The following is a 25332-nucleotide window of genomic DNA, read 5'->3' on the forward strand; positions in this document are numbered from 1 at the left end:
TTCAGAACAGAAAGTTTTATTTTTGAATGTAAAAATTTTAAAGTAAAATAAATAGAGTGCCTTTTGCTCTCACTTAGAATACAGAGTAAAACAAAAATGTAAAAACATCTGAAGACAACATAAACACAAATATATATTTACAATATCTTAACTTGGCAAGAAAGATTTGTTCACTTAAGCGATTGATGAGCAAATAAAATAATTCAGGATGCATCATTGTGTGGGAGTTGCATTCCCATTGAAGTGTAGAGAGTGCTGATGGGCCCTGGTACTCCTTGTTCACTCGAATAAGATTCCAAAATATTTTTCAAAGCATTCAAATCAACGTCCACCGGTTGGAAGTCATCGTCTTCCGAATCAATATCTGAATTGGCTAAAGGAGCCTAAATTACAAAAATAATTTCATCATAAAATACAAATTTGTAAATGAAAACTATATGCAGGATATCTGCTACATTTCAGATTTTTAAATTCATGACTAATTCTTAGAATTTTTCATGACATAACGAATTTTCATGATGAAAGAGCATTATAATTCCATTAACAGGGTTCATACAGAGATCAGAAGAAGAAATCCAAGGAGTATCCAAGTAGTCCAAAATCTTAAGGGCTTATCAAAAATTTAAAAACTTTGTGCAAAAAATAACTAGACAGTTTTTTTTTAAAATTAAAAAGCAGTTATTATAAGGAACTTGCAAAAATGTATATTTTGCATATTTTTTTCTAGCCCTTTTGTAATGAATTTTGACTTTGTCAAACCTCAACAAGAAAAATAAATAAAGTTATCACTTTTACACATAAATACATTTTCCAGTTTCAAATATTTTAATAAATCTTGTTAAAGTACAGATGTTAAAGATTAACATAAAAACCTACTAATCTTATATTTTTAAATTCGAATACATAAAATAAGGCATTTTATACAAAAAAAAAAAAAAAAAAANAAAAAAAAAAAAAAAATCACAGTAGCTTATTAATTAAGTTTGCTAGTAACATGTAAAATTAAAATTATTTACTGTTATTTTTTCCTTCTAACTCTTGCAATTCAAATTTTTTTTCTTTGAAAGTTTTTCTTAAACTATTAGATTTTGACAGCTAAGTCATATCATTTAGTTTCCCTGCTTGAACAGCAAATTCATCAGCGGACTTAGTAAGTTCATCGATGCAACGCAATAATCTAAGGAGTTTCTAAGGACAAATTTGGAAATCTAAGTAGTTCCACATACTCCTTGGAGACTTTCTTTATTTCCAAGGAGTATAAGGAGTCTGTATGCACCCTGCATTAATTTAAATGATAGGTATAACCAAAACTGTTATGCTCTAAATTTTCACATTTATAGATTTTAAATGGAAAAAAAACAAAAAAAAGAGTAAAGAAAGAATTGAAGCAATAAAATAGCTGAAAAAAAAAAATACAAAATCAAATATCTTTTGCTTCCTTTTTTCGGCAGAATTATATTCTGAAAATACTTTTCTTGTTTATTGGAAAGGAAAGAAATACTCCTGATTTTTCTATTCTCATTTCAGAATTAAAAGAAAAAACAGTCAATGACTGGCTTGCTTCAGCTAGAATTTTAAATTGATAAAATTAAAAAAAAAAAAATAATAATAATAACAAAAATTCTGAAATTACAGAAGTTTAAAAGATAATGCGCTCCAGAATTGATGTTTTTTCTTTCATTCTTTTGAAAGAACATAATTTTTAAAGAACATGATAAAAACAGTCTATATTTTACTAAAATTTGACTGCGAGTAAGATTTTGTTACAAATTCAGATATTCAGAAAACTGTGAAATTAGGGGGAGGGGGTAAATTCCATTTTAAAGATTTGATTTTTCATCCATGACTTTAAAAGATTTTTTTTTTTTAAAAAAAGAAGTTAAAATAATGATATTTCATGACAAACTTTGTTCAAAACCAAAATTCATGACTTTCCAGGGGCGCAGATACCCTATCTGTGGTACAAAGCTTAACAACTGAATGCTATTCACTGATNTTTTTATTAAAAAATAGTTAAAATCATGACAAATTTTGTTTAATACTGAAATTCATGACTTTCCATGATTTTTCATGACTTTTCAGGTGCGCGGATAACCTGTAAAAATAAAAACAACTATTTAACAGAAATGTCACCATAGTTTTGAAGGGGGAGGGAGAACTAAGCTTTGGGTAGCAATATAAAACTTCAGAAACATGTTTTCTAAAATGTGAACAAAACATTACAAATAAAACAATAAAAATTATTAATTTAAATATTTATAACATTTCAAAATATGAACTAAATTAAAAAACAAGTTAACTGACTCTTTTCTACTCTAAAATGTCCCCTACTTATTAAATTTTCAATTGGAGTAAATTTTGACTAAGAGACAATTAGAAGATTTAAAGCTTTAATTTTTTAATATTATTTAATAATCAGAACTTAAAAATAAAAATATTAAGTATTTCATTAACTTCGGATGCAACTAAGCATTAATTTGTGAGTGATCCCTCTGATCATCATTTTGAAATTTTGTGATTATTAATATCATTTTAAATAAACAGTATTAAGAAAGAAAATTAATTTTTGAAATAATTAATCTCAATCAAGATTTCATCTTATAAAAACAGTAAAAATGTTATAAAATACATATTTTCTGAGTTATTTTCTAATTCAATGTTTATTATTTTAGCCACTGGATGGCGCAGTTAAATTATGTAATGTATAATTTTTAATAAGTTTAATTTCACTGCTCATCTATCCTCCAGCTTGTTAAAAGCATTAGCTTATCAACTCATAATTACTAATTATGTTTAAATAACAAACAGGGTGTGTAGCCGAATATTTCAACAAAAAATAAGCACATTTTAAACACTTTAAAAAAATATAATTAGGATACGTGGAGTAATAAAATTTTTCTTCTTCTTATTGTTGAAAGTTCTTCATGTTTAACATTAATGTTTGCATAAATTAAAACTATTTATACTTAAATTAACTCCAATCCAACTCTTAGGAAGAGCATCTTTTTTCTCTTTCCTTTATTCCCCTGACCCCCTCACAAAATAAATTCACATTTGACCACAAGGAAAAAAAGGGAAGAGCATTCCTTTCGCAAAATTTTTCACTCCACTCTAGTTCATCCGACAGCTGCATCTCAAGAAAGTAGTGATAACTTGCCAAAGGAAAGCCTCGGAAATGAACAGAGGCCATTTTAAAACCTGTCGACCCCCCCCCCATTATCATGAATCAACCCACTGAAATTTCTAAAGGACTGACCACTAGAGCTAAGGTTTCAAGTTTTTCCTACACTATCCTCCATCCCGCAGACATTTGAGTTTTCTTGTGAGGTCTCAAGAGGTCCCAACTGTGAAATCACTCACTTTCCCGACCAAACTATGCTGTCCACATTTCCCAGATTGCAGCTATACTTTGGGGATTGGAATTTATCATAAAAAAGATATGTGCTTATTCAGAGAAAGTATTTTAAGTTATAAGACTTTATAACATAAAGTAAAGATCTGATCATTTACCAAACATTATTCAGGGTGGTCCATTAATTTTATTTTGCACACTGTACACTATGAAAGGATATAAAAATGAGTAAGAAATTTTTTACCTTCTTTGTTGTCGGCTGTGGTAGTTTTTCAAAACTTAAGCCAATATTCGTTTTGGCGAGTTCTCGATCCATCTCCTCCATGTAAGACTGCATCTGTTCACTGAGAACTTCAGAACCAAGCTTTTCTATAAAATAAAAAAAAGCCTTATTTTTTAAAAAATCTTTTTTTCTAAGTCTAAACTTTATCAAAGCTTTGAAAAATATTCATTAAAAATTTAATTTGGCTAACAAAGTACTATTGAATATATTGTTATGAATAAAATACAGTTGATCTATTGTCTTGTTTTAATAGTCCCATCGCAAGTGGTATTCTTATAATGTCAGTAAAATCTGTTTAGATTGTTCTTGAAACATCCATCAATTAAAAAATGCATTTAAGTTAGTTTTGTTTTGAGTTTAGTAAATGTTGATACTAACACTACAGCAATTGATAAAACTGCTGAAGTGGGTGTAAAAGCTAAAGATTGAACCACATCTGCCTTTGAAATGATGTGTTCACACTGTAACAAATGGTGAAAATTGCCTGGTTTCTGATTATTTTAAATAATAAAGAAATGAGTTTATATGCATTTTTTTTGCCCCATTAATATCTTTTGCAATAAAATTTTTGTTTATACTTTTATTAACTTTCAAGTCTATTATATTTCAAAAATTTTCAAGTTCATATATTTTATGCTGATCTAAATTTGTCGATTTCCAGTATCTATTATTTACAAGGAATGGTTCCATGAGGAACAATTGGCAGAGGTTAAACTATAATACAGAAATTCTAAAAATATCAATTAGCAAATTAATAATTAAGATATTGCTATTTATGTGGGTAATTTTCGTCGCACTAATGGACTATTGGCAACGATCTGGGATACATCCCTGAGGATGATCGGAAGACATGCCATGGCAATTTTGATCCTCTGCAGAGGGGACGGCTATCATGCTTTGGTAGCCAGACAACCTGTGCAAAGTTGAGCAGTTCTTGGTAGAAAAGTTAAATGAGGACTGATACGCACACCCTCAGTCCCTACACAGGCTGATCAAAATGGTCACTCACTCGCATACTGACCGCAGCCAGTGATGCTTGACTTCAGCGGTCTACTGGAAACTGTATCTTTACTATCAGTCCACTGCGGGACTGCTATTTATGTTATTAAATAAAATAGACTCCAGAACACTGTCCAATAAATAAAACCTAACTGACCAGTACAGTTGTTGCTAAGAGAAACATCACCATCATCATCGTCAGAGTAGCCATCCATTGATGAACTCGAGCTATCCCCTGCCATTTCAGGTATTCTAAAATCTAGAATTAAAAAAAAAAGACTCTTTTACAGCTAGACAATTACATACAAATTAAGTTTTGAAAATTGGTAAAATGCTTCTAAAAATAACACGATCTTTTAAAAAATATCATTTGTTGAGATAATTTAAATTCCCACAACTCTTAAAGCCTGTTTGGAAAATAAAACTAAGTTAAACTGTTTATAAATAAATAGAGGAAAAAGCAATGACAATGATAATTTAAAACTCTTAAATTGCCTTGAATCATCAACCTTGAAGGAAAAAAGTGTTATTCACATCCCCTTTCCCAACCAGGAAAAAACTATTTTAAGAGGGAAATTAGTATTAATAGTAGTTTATTCATGTCACACTAGACAGTGTGCGAAGCTAAATTTTTCAACAAAAAATAAACACCTTTTAAGTACTTTTTAAGGACTCAAAAAATATTTTTAATAACTTTCCAAAAAAAAAAAAAATATATTATAATTAGGATCTGTGCATTAATGTAAATCATTTTTCTTTTAATCTTAAAGTCCATTCTTTAAAGTTCTTAATTTATAAACATAAAATCAATCAAATTCGAAAACATTTTCAAAAACTTTACATAATCATGATAAAATAACTAGTTTCTGATAATTATTTCAGAAAAAATTGTAAAAATCATGAATTTTTTGTAATTTATGACAACAAAGATAGAAAAAGATAGAAAATCAAGCACTTTTTACAAATCCTGAATAAAAAAAAAAGCACTTTTAAGGGCTGACTCTATGGTAGAACAGTTTTATGAGGACCGATGCCGCAAAACCTCGGTACCTTCACACCCTGATCGAAGTCGTCACCCACCCACACACTGAACACAGGCAGTGATGCCTGACTATGGTGATTTACTGGGAACTCTGTTTTAATGATCAGTCCAATGCTGGACTACAAAGGAAAGAATGAAGTTGTTGTCTTATGTTAAATATAACTCAAATAATGTCAATTTATTAATTAAATACAAATGCAAAAAAATTTATTTTAACAATATACAAATTCAACTCACAAAAAATACTTTGAAAATGTTATTGTAACTACAAAAAGAGCCTTATGATTTTAGGGGAATTTAAACTGTATTTTGGAAAAATATCTGGCTTTAAAAATTTTTTGCACCCTTGTTTTGAACCATAAAATTATTAAAAAAGACTAACTATTAAGTTAAAACTTTCATTTTTTTCTAAAACAATATACTTCTAAAGTTTATAATCCACCAATTTTTCTAATTTCAACATTTTTGCACTCGCTACCATCTATTTTTAAGAACATAATAAAAAAAATAAAAGAAACTTTCTGCAAAAAAATTAATTATTTCATAAAATTTTAAAACTCTTTAAAGAATTATTTTTCCTACTTTTTCTTTCAAGTTTAATCTTTATTTCAATTTTTAGTGTAATTTCCCCCCCAAATTTCGGTTAATTCTTCTATTTAAATTTTGTTCTGAAGATTTAGTGTCTTATATGAGCATTGCGCCTCTTTCTCCCCTTGTCATTAGAAATATGCAAACCCCCTTTTGAATTTAGATGCTTAAGTAATTTTGTCCCAAATAGATCAGGGTAAATAGCCAAATTATTCAACCAAAAATAAGCACTTTTCAAGCACTCAAATAATGTTTTTAAGCACTTTAAATAAAATCACAATTAGGTTCGATTTTTGACAATTGTCAAAATTCATGACATTTTTAATCATGTTGAACGGATGGCGTTTTCATACGCTACAGACTGACAATAAGCCGAAATAGATTAGGGTTGAATTAATTATGAAAACGTTGAATAGAACTATGTGAACTGTGACTTTTTGCATAGTTCTTAACAAAAACCAACATGGAAAAGGGGAAAATTAAGCACTTTTTAAAAAACGAAAATAAGCACCTTTAAAAATGCTACGCACCCTGCATATATACACACAGACATACAAAACACTGACCAAATTTCTTACCAAGTATTTTGTTGACAGATTCTGTAAAAGCGTCGGCATCAAAATTTATTTTCTGCTTCTTGGTGTTTTTAGGTGCAACACCATCTAATCCAGATTCCTGTTGTAGAAAGGTTTTCAATCCACCCGTTATGCTCTCAGCTATTTCAGCCGGTTGCTGTTGTTTTGCCATTTTCTCTAACATAGAATCCAACACTTCAGGAGTAATATCCATCCAACTATCATCTAAAACAAGATTTTCTTTTGACATTAAGCCAGTCATTTCAAAAATACAAGTTCTAATACATCAGCGGGGAAAAAAAAGATTATCATACGTAAACACAATAAAATTCTAATAATGAACAATAAAGGAAAGCAAAAAAAACTTTGACCAGTGTGCATAGCCTCAACAAGAAATAAGTACCTTTAAGTACTTAAAAATTTTTTTTAAGCACTATGCACATTAACAAAATAATTTTCAAAGACTTTACATGATCATGACAAATTAACTAGTTTCTGGCAAAGAACTCTTTTCTTGATTACATGAGCCACTATAAAAAGATAGAGAAATTTTGCGAAGTTCGATCTCAGAAGATGGAAAATGAAGCCAGAAATTGAGAATATTTTGCAAAATGCAGCAGAGTTGCACATGACTGAGTGCAAGAATCTCACCTAACCCAGATCAGTAGACACACATGCGGATCCACAAGTATTCCATCATTGGTGCTTGCATACGCTACGGATAATACGAAGCAAAAGCTGACACGGCAAAAGAAAAGAAACTAATTTTTGTAAAGGGAAAAAATCAAGCACTTTTTAAAAACATACTAAGGAAAAAAACCCTGTTTAAAGGCTTTTAAAAACGGAAATAAGCACTTTTTAAAAATGCTACGCACCGTGTCTTTTGTTCGCAGAAAATTTAATTAATAATAGAATGCTTCATGGAATGAGAAGTATCAAGTTTAATACAAGATTTCAAAAAAAGAGGATTGGTTTATTAATTGGTAGAAAAGGTCATTTCAAAAAGGTTGTTGAATAATGAGATGCTAATAGCGCAAAGTTTAAATTATTGAGATTCAATTACTGCAGGAAAAATTAAGCTGACATGGATATAATAATATAAACTAAACTCAGTGGCGTGACAGCCCATTAATGACCAAGGCCTACTGTGCCCATCTCAGTTTTCTTGACCTTGGGCTCTGGGGTGACGGAGCAGATGCTCCAGTCAGGTGGTCAGCCGAACGCGGAACCCCCAGTGTTCAGTTCCCAAGCATGCTTGGTACTCACTTATCGACCCACTAAAGGGATGAAAGGCTGAGTCAACCTCGCCCGGCCCGAACCAGGGGCATGAGGCACGGCAGCGCGAAGCGTTACCGCTCAGCCACATGGCGTCATATAATAATATACATGGATATAAAAAAAATACCAAAACTGAATACATAACTAATAATATGCTCACGAACAACATAGAAACATACTATATAACTTCATAAAAATTAATTAATGAATCACCCTTTCAAAAGCCACATTAGTAATCTAAATCAAACAGTTTGAATAGTTTTTATGCATTTTGAAAAATACACAGTAGCAAATTGCTTATCAACAAACTAAAAAATATGTTGTTTTTTTTTAAAAAAAAAGAGATAATGATAATAAATATGAGTTAAATAATTTAAAAATACCTTCACTGGTAGTGATTCTCTTTTTAAAATGTCTCATTTAATTAAGATTAAAGATATTTTCCAAAAAAGTAATGAATTGAGGTAATTTATAAATTTTTTTATTTGATGGCCAAAATAAGACAAAGAATAAAAAAACGATCAAATATATCATTAGTTTTATGAAAATAAATTAGCCCCTTTTAAGCACTCCAAAAATATAATTAATCACTTTCCAAAAATAAAAATTCATAATTAGGATCTGTGCAGTAACAAAAATTACTTTTTCTATTTAAACATAAAATCAATAAAATTCAAAAATATTTTCACAAAATTTACAGAATCATGATAAAATAACCACTCTCTGATAAATATTGCAGAAAAAATTAATTCTGTAATTTAGAACGACAATCGACACAGGAAAGAAAAAATATCTTTTAAAAGATAGAAAATTAAGCAATTTTTACAAACCCCAAATAATAAAAGCAATTTTAAGGGGTTTTAAAAAACGTAAATAAAAAATAAGCACTTTTTCAAAACACTACGTAACACTGAAAATGATTTTATAAAACACAGTTGTGTTATAAAAGAAAAGTGCCAATAATACCATCTGGAGGTTTCAACTGCTTCTCTTTTTCTACCATTTCCTCGTATTTGAAATTCACAGACTGCAGAAGTTTTTGAATGCGCAATCCTGGATGCTGATTGCAGTTGTCTTTTCTTCTCAAAGAAGACACATAAAAATCTTGAGCTTGAAATAGAAGTCGCTGATATGCGGGGGTGCCTTCAATTTCTCCCTGAAAAATCCATTTCACAAGAAATATTAAAAATTACGATTAAATTTTACAATGAGAACTATGTAAGAATAAAGAAAACAATACAAAAAAGAAAAATTATAATTAAGTTAAAAATTATAATTAAGTTGAACAAACCTAGAAGCAAAGGAAAAAAAAGATAATTTATTAAAAAAAATATAAGACAACCTTTCAAGTCACTGATCTGGTCTGTCTAGTCATAGACATGAAAAAGAGATCCCCGGGTCTTATCAAAGATGGGCTACTAAATCCTGTAACTCTTAGAAGAAAAAAAAATTGATTTCTTAAAAAAAATATACATACTTTTTCTTAAAACTTATTTTGTGATAACTTGCTTTATCTTGGACATTAAGAATAAAACATTCATTTAAAATTTTATTTCATGAATAACTCTGAAGCAAACAAAAAATATGCACCTTTAAAGCACTCAAAAATATTTTAGAGCACTATATACATTAACAAAATGAAAAATAATTTTTTAAGACTTTATATGATCATGATAAAATAACCAGTTTCTCATAAAGAACTCTTTTCTTGATCATATTAGCCATTATAAAAAGATCATGAGGTTTTTGGGTGTGACCTATGATGTATGACCTAATGCAACACCTCCTAGAAGAAGGAAGGCCTCAGCATGGATCAATTTAGTAGTCCAATGTGACGAAGTTAACTGAGTAATAGATGAAAAATAAGAAAGATGTCATTACGTTTGGGGTACTAAGCTGCGCAGTGGTTGAAAATATGAAATATGTCATTATGTTTGGATTACTAAAGGATATTTACGGTAACCCGTGCTGAGGCCTACTCCTTTCTAGGAGGTGTTGCCTAATGACAGTGGAAAATGTAGCCAGAAATTGAGAATATCATGCAAAATTCAATAGAGTTGTACACGAGAGTGCAAGAATCTCACCGACCTCAGCTCAGTAGACACACACGTGGACTCGGCAAGTATTTCATCAAACATGTAAAATTATTGTTGCTTTTATACGCCATGGACTGACGGGACGTCAACATAGATTGTGGCCGAATTAATTGAGAAAACGCTGAATAGAAAAATGTTAAAAGCACGCGTTTGCATAATACGTGACGAAAATCAACAAGGTAAAGAAAAAAATCTCATCGTCGAAAAGGGAAAATTAGACACTTTTTAAAAACACCCAATGAAAAAAGCACCTTTAAGAGCTTTTAAAAAACGAAAATAAGCATCTTTAAGCACTTTTGAAAAATGCAACGCACTATGATAAAAGGTTTAAAGACAATTTATTTTATTAGTAAGCAATCTAATTAATCTGTAAACAGTAAGAAAAATTAAAACTAATGAGGGATAGTGTTTTTCTGTTAAATATTCAAGACACAATTCTTAAGAAACTTCTTCTGCATAACTGTCAGTTGTAATATAATGAAAAATGACAATATACATATGTGCTTTCTGATTTTAAATTCACACATCTATTTAAATTCATGCCTTCAAAAGTAGAGTGAGTCCTCTAAAGTCGCTAGTTTGGATAACACAATTCAGAAGGTTAAAAAAAAAAATTGATTTACAAACCATCAAGGGCCTAACTCACCCGAAAGTAACCTCTATCTTGAAGGCTTTTTAAGAAACGCTTCCATCTAACATCCGAATTATAATCAAGTTCATCATCTGTTGCTATCAGTTTATCAACACCAGCAGCCAAAATCTCAAAACCACATGCCTTGAAAATAAAAGAAATAAATCTAAATTAATGCTATTTCTATAATGGAATTTTTATTTTATTTTTTTAAAATAACTTTAAAAACATAATCATAATTATAAGCTGCTAATAAAGAGAAGGATTTTAAGCAGAATTGAAATATATCTGATGATTTTTAACATGCGATTATTTTAAAACCTCATTTAGAAATCCTTTGCAAAAATATTTACATTAAAAAAACTCACCACAGAATCTTTTTGCTATTTTAGCTTCATAAAAATTAAAGCTATGTTGATAATTATAAATTTAAAATTATATTGCACATCTTCTTACAGAAAATTTATATTTTGATTTAAATAATACTATTTTCTTTTTTTGTGTGTATAATCTTCAAATTTTAAACCTTTGCTAATAATACATTAATAAATCTACAGAATGAAATTCTTCATAAGCCGTGTTCACTTTACAGCCTTTCTAAACTAAACCAAAATTTATAAACTTGACAGTTATTAGTTCCATTGCTTTTAACAATAAAAATCCCCCCCCCTGTAAATAGTGCATACTTAACTGCATATTTTTGTGTTCTAATCTATTTGAATTTAAAATCTATTTTAAAATATTAATATTGATCTGTTTCAAAAGTTTCACGAGAGGTGAAAACATAAAATTCTACATAAAACAAAGCTTCACAAAGGGTAGACGATAATTCTTTACAATTTTTTGACATTCACTCAAAATAAATAAATATTTTTCATAACACTGCAAACTTTTCAATGATAATAATTAATGTGCTTAAAAATATTGATGTCGTATGATAATTGAAAATTCTGTATCTCACCAACTTCATGCCGAGTTTGCAAGCTTTCAACTGTGCACTACTGGGAGAAGGGAGATTCCAACCGGTTCTTTTGTCTGGTTCATATTCCTGACTGGATAATTGAGCATACAGGCACCTTGTGAATACAACCTAGAAAATGCAAATATGCAAAATTATAAATACTCAAAAGAAATTAGCAAGTCTTCAATATTTGCACTAAACCAGCCGCCAATGCCAAATTATCATTTTCACATTTATACGCTAGCATAAAATAAAAATGCATAACTAGCATTAAATATTTATTAGTTTTAGGCAATGGAATGTTAACAATTCAATATTTCTTGCAACATAATAAAGTTTTACCAAACATAAATTAGTCTTAATAACATGAATTCTTTACTAAATACAGAAAAAATTCCATGGGTTCATTTGCTATAAGTATTTTCCTCACAAAATAACTGAATGAAAACATTTTCAATTAAGAGAAATATATTTAATTGAGATTTAAACTAATGAATTATTAAAAATACTTTCTTCTTTTTAACCTTTAACTTCCCAATTATTTTGTAAAAGATTGAAAAAGCTCCTGTGTTATCTTGAGCTGTTTAGTTAAGGAATAAATGGCAATTGAAACTCAATTTTATTACATAAAGTTAAAGAGATGCTTAAAAAATATTTCTACATGATTAACTTGCATTAAATTTGTACTTAACTGTAATAAAATTCATACATAATTGAAATTCGGCAAATCAGATAAAAAAAAATTAAATTAGAATAAAAATTTAAGGAAAGCAACTGAAGATAGATATAACAACTGGTTTTTCTTTTTAATTTTAAACAATGTAAAGTTGAATTAAGTACAGAAAACAAGAGGAAGAAAATGACAAGATTTCTTGAATAGGTAGCCAAATTTTAATACGAAATAAGCACCCTCTAAGCACTCAAAAAATATTTTTAAGCAATTAAAATATCGTAATAAGTATATGTTCACCATACATATATATATATATATATGTATGTTAAGACACTAAACTGTCATTGTGTAGAACTGGGGCCAACCCAGCTTGACTACTTAAGGCCTACCCAGCTTGCCTAGGAGGTGAGGGCGGCCTGTGCTGGCCACAAACAATTATGCTGTTTGTCATAAAATTGTGGAGCCTAATCCCCCATTTATTATATATATATATATGTATGTACATACACACATATATAGAAACATATACAGAGAAATCTAGATTTAAAGAAACTTTTTTTTTCCTAATGGCTAGACAAAAAGTTACGATACATTTTAAGAAGCTTCAGGCACAAATCGCAACACCATAAATTACAATTGTGTTAATTTCTTATGTTAAACTGAAAACAATTTATGTTAATAGTATTATTATTTGCAAGTTAAACCTTTCTTTCTGATTTCTTTTTTGGGCTCATAGGCATAGCGTGTTGGGGGGCGGGGCATTTAAGTTTTATGTATATACGCATATTTATCTTTTATATATATATCTATATTTTTATATAAATGTAATTTAAAATAGACAAACAGTTTTCTCAAAACATAAAGTACGCCTCCCCTCAAAGAACAAAGCTTTTAAGTATAACTTTATTAAAATGTTTTCAAATTGTGTTAAGTATGTGTAAGAATAGACATAATTTTTACAATATTAATAATCTCAGTGTTGAAACTATGGACAATAGTGCTGCTGACAGGGTCCCTATACCGCACACGGAATGCCATTTTTAATTCTTTCTACATGTGATCTATTATCTATAACATGTTATTTTTAAAATATGTTTTTAAATTTAGTTTAAATCAAGAATAATTTCCTTTACCTCAGTCATTACACAAGTCTCTGGAGCAAAATATTTCATGGCCATACAAGCCTACACACATGAAAAAGAAAAAAAAAAGAATTTAACAGCAATACAATAAACAATAATATGATATAAAATTAAATGCAAACTAAAAAAACAAAACTGTTTATTTATTATAGCTTCATCAATCGTAACTGGAAAATTTTGTTTTGCACATAACTACATCATTTTTATAGATGCCAAATTTAATTCATTATCAACAATGGCTTGATAGCCCAGGGTGGGCCTTGGCCTTCTCAAGTTTTTTCCAAGCTAACCATTTTCCTGTTAGCGCTTTCCTACAGTACAGGGTATTTCCTTTAATACAGGGTAAATAATAAAATATAATACAATACAATAATAGTTAATACAGGGCTTCCAACATATTTTAGATAAAGAAAAGGGGAAAAAGAGAACCATTTACAATTATATTCATTAACCACAATAATTTATTCACAGGAGAATGATCCCACAGTATGTTAGTCACAAAATTAAAAACACTAGTAAATGCACTTCTGATCATAATCAACTAAAAAATGTGTTACTACTTTTTAAGCATTTAAAAAAAGATCAAATTTCTTTGAACTTTTTTAGCATTTTCAGACAAAGCAAAAAANAAAAAAAAAAAAAAAAAAAAAAAAAAAAAAAAAAAAAAAAAAAAAAAAATGAAGGAAAATGATAAAAATGCAAAATCTTGGACTATAATCCTGATAAATTTTATTATACAACGAAACCTGCAGGAAGGACCACCTCTATTCACAACCATTTTAGGGAGGCACGGAATTTTTTCCATAGACTTTATATTGAAGAAAACTTCTAGGAGAGACCATTAAGGAGGCTCCCAGCGACTGAGAAAACATCTGTACTAAATGCAAACGAGGAAAAATGAAAAACTATCAAAACAAATAAGTAGATTAAAATGTATTTTAAATATTTGTGTGAGTCACTTAAAACCTCATTTTGCAGTCAGAGTGCACTAAAGACGATGCTATCTATGATTTATTTCTAGAGTAGAAAGTTAAATTAGAAAAAAAAAAGTTTTTTTTATTTTTTATTTTAGAAAAGACAAGCGTCTCAAACAAACTTCTTCTCCTCTTTTGAAGTCAACAAATTTTTATGATATAAAATTAAATGTAAACTTAAACAAAACTGTTTATTTATCATAGCTTTATCAATAGGGATAATTTTCACAGACGCCAAATTTAATTCATCATCAATGGCACGACAGCCCAGGGTGGTCCTTGGCCTTCTTAAGAAGTTTTTCTCAGATTAACTTTTTTCTTGATAGCGATTTCGAGTTTTTAGTAAAGGTCTTCTTCTAGGCCATCTATCCATCTCAAATTCGGCCTGCCTCCTTTTTTGGCACTGAAAACTCTTTTTGTGGTACGGTCTTCATCCATTCTGATAATGTGGCCTGCCAATTATATTCTTTGTCGTTTAATAAAGTTAATAATTTCTGAAGTTTAATTCATAGATCTGTCTTCTCATGATGTCAAAGGAAGTGGCATTTCAGCACCAAGAAAATAACGCTGAGTAAAAACAAATTCGTTTGTGGAAAATCCTGTACTTTCGATAACAATTTTGAAGTCAATGCAGGTAACTTCTAAGAACGGCTAACCTCCATCAACAACCATTTTAATGAAGAATAGAGAGTGGTGGCTTCCATACGCATGTGAGACCTGGACAATGACCTGTGGAGATGAAAATATGATAGCTAGTTTTGAGAGAAAAATACTGCGAAGCATTTTTGGTGGAATAAGTAAAAACGGTACCTGGTTTAGAAGATCAAATACGGAACTCTACAAAGCATATAAAGAACCTGATGTCATTAAATGTATCAAAATTCAAAGGATTAAATGGGCAGGCCACATTATAAGAATGGAGGATAGCAGGACAACCAAAAAAGTTTTCTGTGCCAGGCCAACAGGTACAAGAAAAAGAGGACGACCAAACCTAAGATTTTTAGACTGCCTTGAAAAGGACCTACAAATTTTAAAGATAATTAACTGGAGAACCTTGGCTAAGGGAAGAATGTCTTGGCATAGGCTTGTTGAGAAGGCCAAGGCCCATCCTGGGCTGTCGTGCCAATGAGAAGAAGAAGAGAGTGGTGGCTCCCGAGAGGTTTCTCTGTACCTTAAAAAGTACACAGGCTGAAATTGAACTTTCATTTTCACAAGAACGGAAGGAAATATGTGTACAGCAAAAGCACAAAATTATTAGCGTACAATTGTATTCTTCACAAAATAGAATCGATCAAACAATTCAACTTATCTTTAAGATTACTTATGGATTATTTACTTTAAACTATAACAGCTGTCAATTACTGTTACACTAAAAAAAAAAAATACATGGATTACAATGAGCAAGGTGGAACTTTTGTAATAAAAACTGGCATCGTTTCCAGATTCGATTGAATCGAGATATGGCTTAAGGGTCAAATTTACTGTTAAGTCAAAAATTTGTAAAATTGAAGGGTGTTACAAACACATGACAGCAAAAATTAAAGGTGAAAAAAAAGGAAAACATAAAAAGAGCAATAAAAAAAAATCTAAATTAAAAAAAAAAAAAAAATACTGAAAAAAAAAAGGTTAAGGAAATAAAATGTAATAAGGAATGTCATGCAAAAAGGATTAAAAAAAAAGTGAGACAAAATGGAAAAAAAAAAGACAAGGAAAACAAAACGTAAAAGATGGGGAATGCAATAATAAATAAATAAAAGCATATGGGAAGACAAAATTAAAAAAGGAAGAGGAAAAGACAAAATGAATGAGAGAGAAGTTCCCTAGCATTGCTAAGAGTAATAGTACATACAGTTTTGGAAACAGATTAACCTACTGAGTAACAAACAGATGTTTGAGGCATAAAATACAAATTTAAAATAGAATGAATCAAAATAAGAATCTTAAAGCAAAATGAAATTACTTTTTAAAAGTATCAAACAATTTTTTTTTGCCAACCTTAAGATCAATGGGGTCTCTGAGGTAAAATGCTTTGACGGCAGGAGCAACCAGTTGAGGGTCTTCTTTCAAAATAGCCGCAATTGAACATGGCACATAGCAATGACTTCTATGTTTGAATTCATCAATTTTATGAGGATATCTAAGAAAAAGGAAAATTAAAGATATGAAAATCACCCAGAAAAATACGCTAATTCAAAATCACAATCATCAACACATTAATTGGAGTTTCGATGGTTGAAATTTTGAATCATTTACTTCTTTTTTTCCCCTTTGTAAAAAATTTAAATTTCCTCTTAACTCTACATAATACTTACATCTTTAACTAATATAATGACTGGCTAAAAATTCTTATTATTTGTGTTTGTAATAGATAAAAATTGTCAATATACAATTTTGTTTAATTATAATAAAGTCTTTTTTAGCTTATATCCTTCCTGCCATCCATATTTCATACACTCAATCAAGAAACATAAAGCCCGGTCATTTGACCGGCTATGGTAGAAATAGGTATAGATTAAGTGTTGGTATGTTAAGTGTTAATGTAGCTGAACTATCATTTATATATAACCCATAAATTGCAATTTGAGAGGTCTGCATTTTTAAACGACACAATTCTCTGTTTTTCCCAGTTTGTTAGGAAAAATTCAAAATTTACTGTTATTTAAGATGATTTTTAAATTCTCTGTATTTTCCAGTTTTTTCTTGTGGAGTGGCAACCCTGATTTTACTATACAGAATAAATTTGGTGCCTAAAAATGGATTTCAAATTATTGTAAAACAAATTACCCAGATATCCTGTTTTGAATAACTTTTCGAACACTGTTTGCGGCTTTTGTAGTGGAGGAGAAATTCTGAATAGCTGTCAAAGCATCCAAGAGAGAAGGCGTACCACTTGGTAAGACTTCAAAGGGAATTATGTGCAAGGAGCCTTGATAAATAAATACCTAAAAAACAAAAATTTGTTTACTTTCTATAGGATTAAGATTACCATCAACAGAATAGATGCCTTTCCCTGTAAAAAAACAAGACTGAACATTGACCACAGATAATCAAGAGTTTACTATATTATTGACAATTAATAAGCATATGTATTTCAAACAGCATGAAAAGAAATTTATTTATGAAATATAAATTTTTTAGATTACTAAGTTTTAATAAAAAGACATTAATTTTCTGATGATTTGGATTATTTTTACAGATATTCAACAAGTAAATGGATAGAAAAAAATATCAAAGATATAAAATGGAATATTGAAATTCTAAAAAGAGGTAAACAAGATAAAAGAAAATCAAGCAGCACACTTTTATCTAAGACCTAAGCACCACGGCCACATTGCCGCAGAATTTGGAGTTGGCAAAATTTAAGACAGAATGGATTAACCCAGTTTAAACCGTCCTGTCCAAAACCTATTTACTCAAATTATGCCACAATTAAAAAAAAAAACATTGCGAAAAATAAAATTTAAATTTTTGAACAAGAAACAAATCGAAGAAAAGTTTTCGTTTTATTAAAAAAGTTTATTATTATCTTTAATATTGCATAATTTATCATGCAAAAACATAATTTATCAGTATCAAAAACATATTTATTCAGATTTAAAGTTGTTCAATGAATTGTGGAGCTTCAAAAATTATATATCTTTTCCTATTATAATATTTTCCTTTAATAAGTTAAAGTGAGTCGTATAAAAAGCATCAAATACTTACTAATATATGTAATTATTATGTGTATAATGGTTACACATGTAGAATTACCTTTTACCAAAGGTTCAAGTTATCGGACACTTCAAGACAGTTTAAAACAGTAAAACCCATGTGTCCTCTCCAAAACCAGTTTAGGACGCCCAAAACCCCAACCCTTGGTTCCTTGAATGTGACAGATGACGAGGAAAATGAGATAAGCAGAATAAAAGTTGAAAAGAATGAAAAATAGTGAAATTTTAACATTTCTTGCATTAACAATTTTAAATGCTACAAAAGGAAAAAACATGTAAGTTTTTGGTGCTGTAGGGAAAATACTGCTCACGCTTTAATTAAACATTATGTAAAAACTGCTTTTCAATGAAGCATTAATAATTAGCAATAAATTTGAAAAAATCTCTTTGAAAAACTCAGATATCAATAAATAAAAAAATTCACCAAAAATCAATAAATACAAAACTTCATAATTACTTTTATTTAATTCATTTTGATTCAAGAACATAAAAAAATTAATACAATTTAAACTTAATTGAAAATAGTGTGCAATCAAAATAGGCAGTTATTTAAATTTGTATTGAAAATAATAAATTAATGAATTAAAAAAAAATGAGATATCAATAAAAGAAAAGAAGTCTGCAATATAGAATCTATGAAAAAACTTTAACAATAAAAATTCCTCAGAATGCAAATTTGAAGAAAAATACTGTTGGAAGTTAACTTTGTTACACATGTAAATAAAAAACATATCCTGACTTTTCCAGAAATTTTTTTTTTCTGACTTTTTCAGAGCAATTTTATAGAATCTCCTCACTTTTTCAGGGGTCTGTCCATGTCGAATTTACTACCGTTGAGCGGTACTTTCATAAATTCAACTTTAGGAAAAACGGTAGTTTCACAAATTCAATTTTAGGAAAAACAGCAGCTTCGCAAAATACTTTTTCTTAAAATTTTATTTTGTATCCCTTTGGAAACGATAAATCGATATTTTTACAATATTTTTGTATTGATTTTTTAATATAATTTTTAATTTTTCACAAATTAAGTCTAAATTTTTGCAAAATAGGTACCTTTCAGAAAAACCTAGACAGACCCTGTTTTTGCAATCAGTGCCATAAATTCCTTTATGAATTTTTCATGGGCTTTATTCTTAGACACAAAATATACTACAAAACACTTATTCATCCCATTAAAGCTAAATCAAAATAAAATAACCTATTGTTTAGAAAAATTATTAAATATAAGGCATTTCAAATGCAAATTTATTCACCTCCTCCTGATTTTTTGTGTGTTTTAGTTAAATCACCTGATTTTTCAAGATCGATAGAATTCCTTGTCCTGCGACCATCCCCGCTAAAACAATACACAACTAGAACAGGGTGAAATCTTTTAACTGTTTTGTTTTCAATATAAATATTTGCTTCACAGGGAGACATAAAAAGCCAGGAAAGAGGTTGAATCTGTTTTACTATCTAATTAGTTCGGTTTTGCATGTATGTTTGAGGAAAGAAGAAGTGTCTTGGCGCTCTTCAGAACTAGGTTTCGTTTACATGAAGAAAAAATATGAGGCATATACTAACGTTTTGGCCTTAAGTTCGGTAAAATTAGCTACATCACTAAATGAAAAGCTATCAACCATTTTTCAAAGTCAGGGTTGGAGTTTTAGATGTCCTAAATTGGTTTTGGACAGGACATGTGGGTTTTACTGTCTTAAACTGACTAAAATTGTCTTAAAGTGTCCTAATCCACGAACTTTGAAGTCTGAAACCATTGTACATAAAATTACATATATTAATAAATATTTGATATTTTTAATACAATTTGCTTTAATTTATTAAAGGAAAATATAATACAATGGGAAAAGATTTATAAGATTTGAAGCTCCACAATTCATTGAATACCTTATCCTTTAAATATGAATAAATATGCTTTCAATGCTGATAAATTATGTCTTTTGCATAAGGATAAATAATGTAATATTAAAAATAATAATAAACTTTTTTAATAAAACAAAAACTTGCCTTCCGGTTGTTTCTTGTTCAAAAATCAAAATTTTAGTTTTCACAGTATTTTTTTAAAATTGTGACAATTTTAATAAAAGGGTTTTGAACAAAGGGGTTTTGGACAAGATAGCTTAAGCTGTGGATTCATCTATTCTGTCCTAAACCTTGCCAATTCTGTCCAAAGTGCGTGAAAAACTCGGATGGCAAAAATGAGCCTTCTTATAAATAGGACTCCTGTTAAAAACAGTTTAAAGATATTAATTTTTAAATTTTTCTTAAATATAACTTAGATTAATTTTGATATTTAATTCTTTTCATAATTAATATTAGCTTATCCAGGAAACAATTTTCCTTATCAATTCAAACTTTAATTTAAAGTTACAAAAAAAAAACAAAACAATTTCACTATTTCCAGAAATACAAAATTGATTTAAATTTAATCAAGTATCAGCTTACCCTGTTCTCACTTGTATCTGGATTCAACCATTTTGGTAAACATTCAGCAGCTTCAATAAGCAAAAAGTCTCCATCCTCATCTTCGATTCTGCAAATTATACATAAAAACATAAAGGACATTAATGGGAACCTGACAGCTGCCCACATCATATTAAAAATCAATTACTATTGAATAGATTGTAAAAGCCGTTAAAATGAAATAAATTAAAAGCTAATATTGGTATTTTTTCAACAAAACAAAAGCTCCCTAAAACCGGAAGATATTTAGAAAACTTCCGCTGTAACCCTCCACTTATGTTATGCTTACGAGGCGATGAAGAGACTTAATATTCTAGGAAGTTTCATTATTGTGATTTGTGTTTACATTTACGTGTAGAGTTTCACCAATCATAAGAGTTTACTGTACTTTCTAAATTCTAACAGGTCATGAGCCATAAAACAAATTTAAATAAATTAATATCACTGCATAAATAAAGTTTAAGGTTTGCTATGTTTTGAGTGCTATCCCTTATTTGGCTATATTTGTGTAAAATAGTGCTGTTTGTTATTTATTGGGTAGCCATTGTAGCATATCTACCACTACAAAATTACAACTACAATACACTAGTATATAAGACATGTTAACTCGAGTCTATGTCGGTGTACCTTTTCATAGATGATGGTTGACATGGTCTGTAACTACTCTCCCCACATTGGTGACCTTCGGAAGTGATGTGAACACGCCTACCTTGGCAAAAACGTCCACTTTGATCTGGATACGCCTACATCGGCAGTAACGCCTACTTCGTTGGATGGTCCACATTGAATAGTTGACTTGCTACTTGTGACTGCAACATTATCCACCTCCTCGCGCTACTCACTCCTGCTACTCAGTCTCGAGCACACAACGTCGGAGTGCATATACTCGACTGCTAAAGGCAACACAGGAGCGACTACGACCGTTAAGTTAATACACCTCTCACATTCAGCACTCACAAAGTACGGTGATCTTAATACAGCTCTCCCGGCTCAACCGCACATCAACAGCAATGATTCAACCAGTGGCATTCATTCATCGAATTCTATCACAGATATAATTCTGGTGGGGGAGTACTGTAGCGTATCCACCACTACAAAATTACAACTACTATACACCAGTATATAAGACATGTTAACTCGACTCTATGTCGGGGTACCTTTTCAAAGATGACGGTTGACATGGTCTGCAACTACTTTCCCCACACCATCATAGCAAGCTTGCGAAGTCCATCGTGGCAGAACGTTTCAGTGTTTTTGCACAAAATTTTTTCTTTTGAAAAGTACAAAAAAATAAATAAAGTTTGTTTTCAATTGAAATTTAAGCGTAATATTTGAATCATGTATTCAGATATGCACTTTTTGACGAGCTCAATTTACGCCGATAGTATCGTAAATCGATGTAATGTTTAGATTGTATTATCGGCAGTGGATTCATGTGGATTTTAAATATTCCGATATATTCCAAACAATAAGTCAAATTCGAATCGGGCATTTGAATATTTACTTTCTAAGGCAATAATTCACTAGCATTTCTGACAGTTAATGCTATTGATTTCCCCATAGTTTTTAAATCCGATATTATTTATTACAACAATTTAATCCCGAACCGAAACATGAATTTAAGGATTCTGATTCGCTTGATTTCAACCTCGAACTTTTTTTCGGTTATTACAACTACAGATTTCCTGATTTCTAATTACTTTTTTATCGTGATGATTATTTACAAAATTTAATAATTTGGAAAAAACAAAATGCGAGAATATTATCCATAATATTAAAATAAACAATTATTACATGTTCAATTAAAAAAATATATATATATGTAGTTCTTTTTCCCTTCTAAACACAGCGCTCTTGTAACTTTAAATTAGTAACATATATGTTTGTTATTATTTAGAGTATCCTGCAGAAAATATTGGTGCTAGAGAGTCTTGTTACAGATAGCTAAAAAAATTCTGTAGAAAGTTAGATAGAAAGAAAGTGTTATATTGAAAACACTCTAATAATATTAGATGGTAAGTTCCTTCAAGCTTAGGCGTAAAACTTAGCGGGAAGTAGTAACCCTGAAGTCTTTTGACCAATTTTACACCCCTAGCGCCATCTGCACTTAGTTTACGTGGTCAACCATCCATAATTTAAATTTTTTTAATAATTGATTTCTATTTAAGACACTATCTTAAAGCACTTTCTTTTTAATAGCCATCATGTGGTAACTAACAACTGCTAATTTTGTACTTTATAATAGCAATAAAAACATAATGAAAATAAATAAAGCAAAGGCTTACTGCACAATTAAATTTTTATCCTTTTCAGTTAAGTAAAAGAGAAGATAGACTATGAACCATTCATCTTCCACGTTATCTTCATAACAGGTCAATCCTTCAAGGTGAGGTACTGTAGCTATAAGGCACAATAATTATCAGAAATAAAATTTACGTGAACTAATGAATTAAAGCGGTCAAGAAAACACACTTTCAGGAATTTCACTTTCTAAAATGAAGCAATAGCTAAGAATAAATGTAACAGGTATATGATTAGCAGGGGTCTGTCCAGGCCGAATTTGCAACCGTTTAGCGGGACCTTCACAAATTCAACCATAGGAAAAACGGTAGTTTCACAAATTCAACTTTAGAAAAACTGTAGTTTCACAAAATACTTTTTCTTAAAATTTTATTTTTGTATCCCTTAAGAAATGACAAATCCATATTTTTGTGTTGATTTTTAAATATAATATTTAATTTTTCACAAATTACGTCTGAATTTTCACAAAATAGGTACCTCTCAGAAAAACCTAGACAGACCCCTGATTAGCTACATATTATGAAAACAGAGGTTTAAATTAAAAACTATAAAAGAAAAAAAGAATACAATTCATGGATGAGTTCCATTAGAAGTTTGTAAGGTACCAGAGATTTTGATCCAATGGTCAAATTCTACAGTTAACATTTAATTTAAAAATATCCTCACATTGTTTAGTGTAGAATGTAACATATATTGTTTAGTGTAACATATACATAGCTGCCATCATGGATGGGTAAAAATCCAGTAGATTCTAATAAATATAAATTTCATGATAATTTTCGCATAATGTACTAAATGTTTTACCTATAGGAAATGATAGGGATTTTACAGTCATCAAAATAGAAAAACTGTAATACTTTATTTCCCAGTTATCATTGACATTAAATATACTTGAAATTTTATGTTTACTCATAGTTTTGAACCGTAATAGGCATTTAATTCATCAAAGGTAGTAAAAAATATTTGTTAAAAATTTATTTAAAAAAGAGAGTTCTAAATAAAAATGAACTGAAAATTTTCGAAAAAATTTTTTTAAACTGATTTCTGTAAATGAAGTCTACTTCATTATGAATCTATTAGTAATACATTTAAATTATCAAGCAAGCAATTATTTGAGGAAAAATTCTATTGCAATAGAGATTTTTTTTTGTGGAAAACTTACGCAACTTATGAAATTTTCTAAAATGTACAAAAAACCAGATTTTATTAAACCTGTAGAAACTGGCAAAATTCAGTAGTCTACTGAAAAATCCAATAGAGTTGGCAGCTATGTCCATACTTTTTGCTTATCTTCTCCATCCTATAAAGACACTATGCCTTATAATTTTTTTTCCTGAGGATGTGAAAGTCAAGAAAAAAAAAAGAGGTATACGTAATTGCGATGTTGGGAAAATTCGTTGCATTCGTTAAAATTGAAGAGTTCGAAACAAGTAAAAATTTCCACCCTTTTTTAAAAAAAAAAAATCAAATTGACTACAAAAAATTACTTCTTAAAATAAATTACTACTTAAAATATTAGACTACAATGAATTTTAAGGGGGTATTTCCATATCGTGACGTGATTCTTCACGATACGGAAATATCCCCCATTTTTATAGTTTACAGAGCAAATAAGATAAATGTGTATTATTATGCTATTTTACATAAATTAGATTTTCATACCCCAGATATTGAGACTTCCCACTTTTAAAGACGTTTGTGATCAGTCACGCGAAAATTGTTAAGTATGCATTGCTCGACTGTATAAGTATGTAGAATATACAGGATCTACTGTATAATTATGCATGTAGACTGCATTTAAAAAAAAAAAACGCTTATCCCTGGGCGAAAAAACACCACGTGGGCTGGATTTTTTCTTACAAACCCAGGTGCTTGCGAACCTTTCAGGCAATTTAGAGCAGTTAGATTAAAAAAAAACAAATGACATAAGTTGTTAATGATTACCTATTTCAGAGACATGTAAATTGAATGGATCATTTTGCCAAATGTAGCGTTCTAAAAAACCACGAATTTTATTAACATAATTTTCAGCAGCTATTTCTAATTTATCGACCGTGTTTAAATTGCTATTAACATCTTCATGAATCCTAGGAAATAATTTATAAATTACAGTATTTTCAAGTGATCGACTAGTAGCCATGCTTAGTATTTGTTAATTGTAAAAAGGGATATGTTTATTACAGAGAGAAAGCGTTTTCAGATGCCTATTTCTGCTTAACATGGATCGATAATCTTAAAGTTCAAAAAGGTATCCAGGTAATTTG

The 25332-nt window shown here is 29.6% G+C and overlaps 1 protein-coding gene across 1 annotated transcript; it reads right to left on the minus strand.

Annotated features, from left to right (window-relative positions):
• On the minus strand, positions 1–25275 carry LOC107453227 (ecdysoneless cell cycle regulator). The gene is made up of 13 exons (XM_016069961.3): positions 25013–25275; positions 23053–23167; positions 20750–20837; positions 17379–17536; positions 16590–16731; positions 13612–13662; positions 11806–11934; positions 10860–10988; positions 9084–9273; positions 6843–7064; positions 4792–4893; positions 3597–3721; positions 1–383 (listed from the first exon to the last, which is right to left on the minus strand). Exons 1-13 carry the CDS (start codon positions 25206–25208, stop codon positions 204–206), a joined length of 1827 nt encoding a protein of 608 aa, XP_015925447.2. The 5' UTR covers positions 25209–25275; the 3' UTR covers positions 1–203.
• Positions 25276–25332: the final 57 nt, after the last annotated feature.

Source organism: Parasteatoda tepidariorum, chromosome 6 (genome assembly GCF_043381705.1).
Source record: "Parasteatoda tepidariorum isolate YZ-2023 chromosome 6, CAS_Ptep_4.0, whole genome shotgun sequence".
Taxonomy (NCBI): domain Eukaryota; kingdom Metazoa; phylum Arthropoda; class Arachnida; order Araneae; family Theridiidae; genus Parasteatoda; species Parasteatoda tepidariorum.

Coding starts and splice junctions, on each gene's coding strand:
- LOC107453227 (XM_016069961.3), bottom strand. CDS start 25,208: ATGGCTACTAGTCGATCACTTGAAAATACTGTAATTTATAAATTATTT. Junction 17,537..20,749: donor CAGATACAAGTGAGAACAGG/GTAAGCTGATAC, acceptor TTTGTTTTTTAG/GTATTTATTTATCAAGGCTC. Junction 9,274..10,859: donor AAGATAGAGGTTACTTTCGG/GTGAGTTAGGCC, acceptor TGGATTTTTCAG/GGAGAAATTGAAGGCACCCC.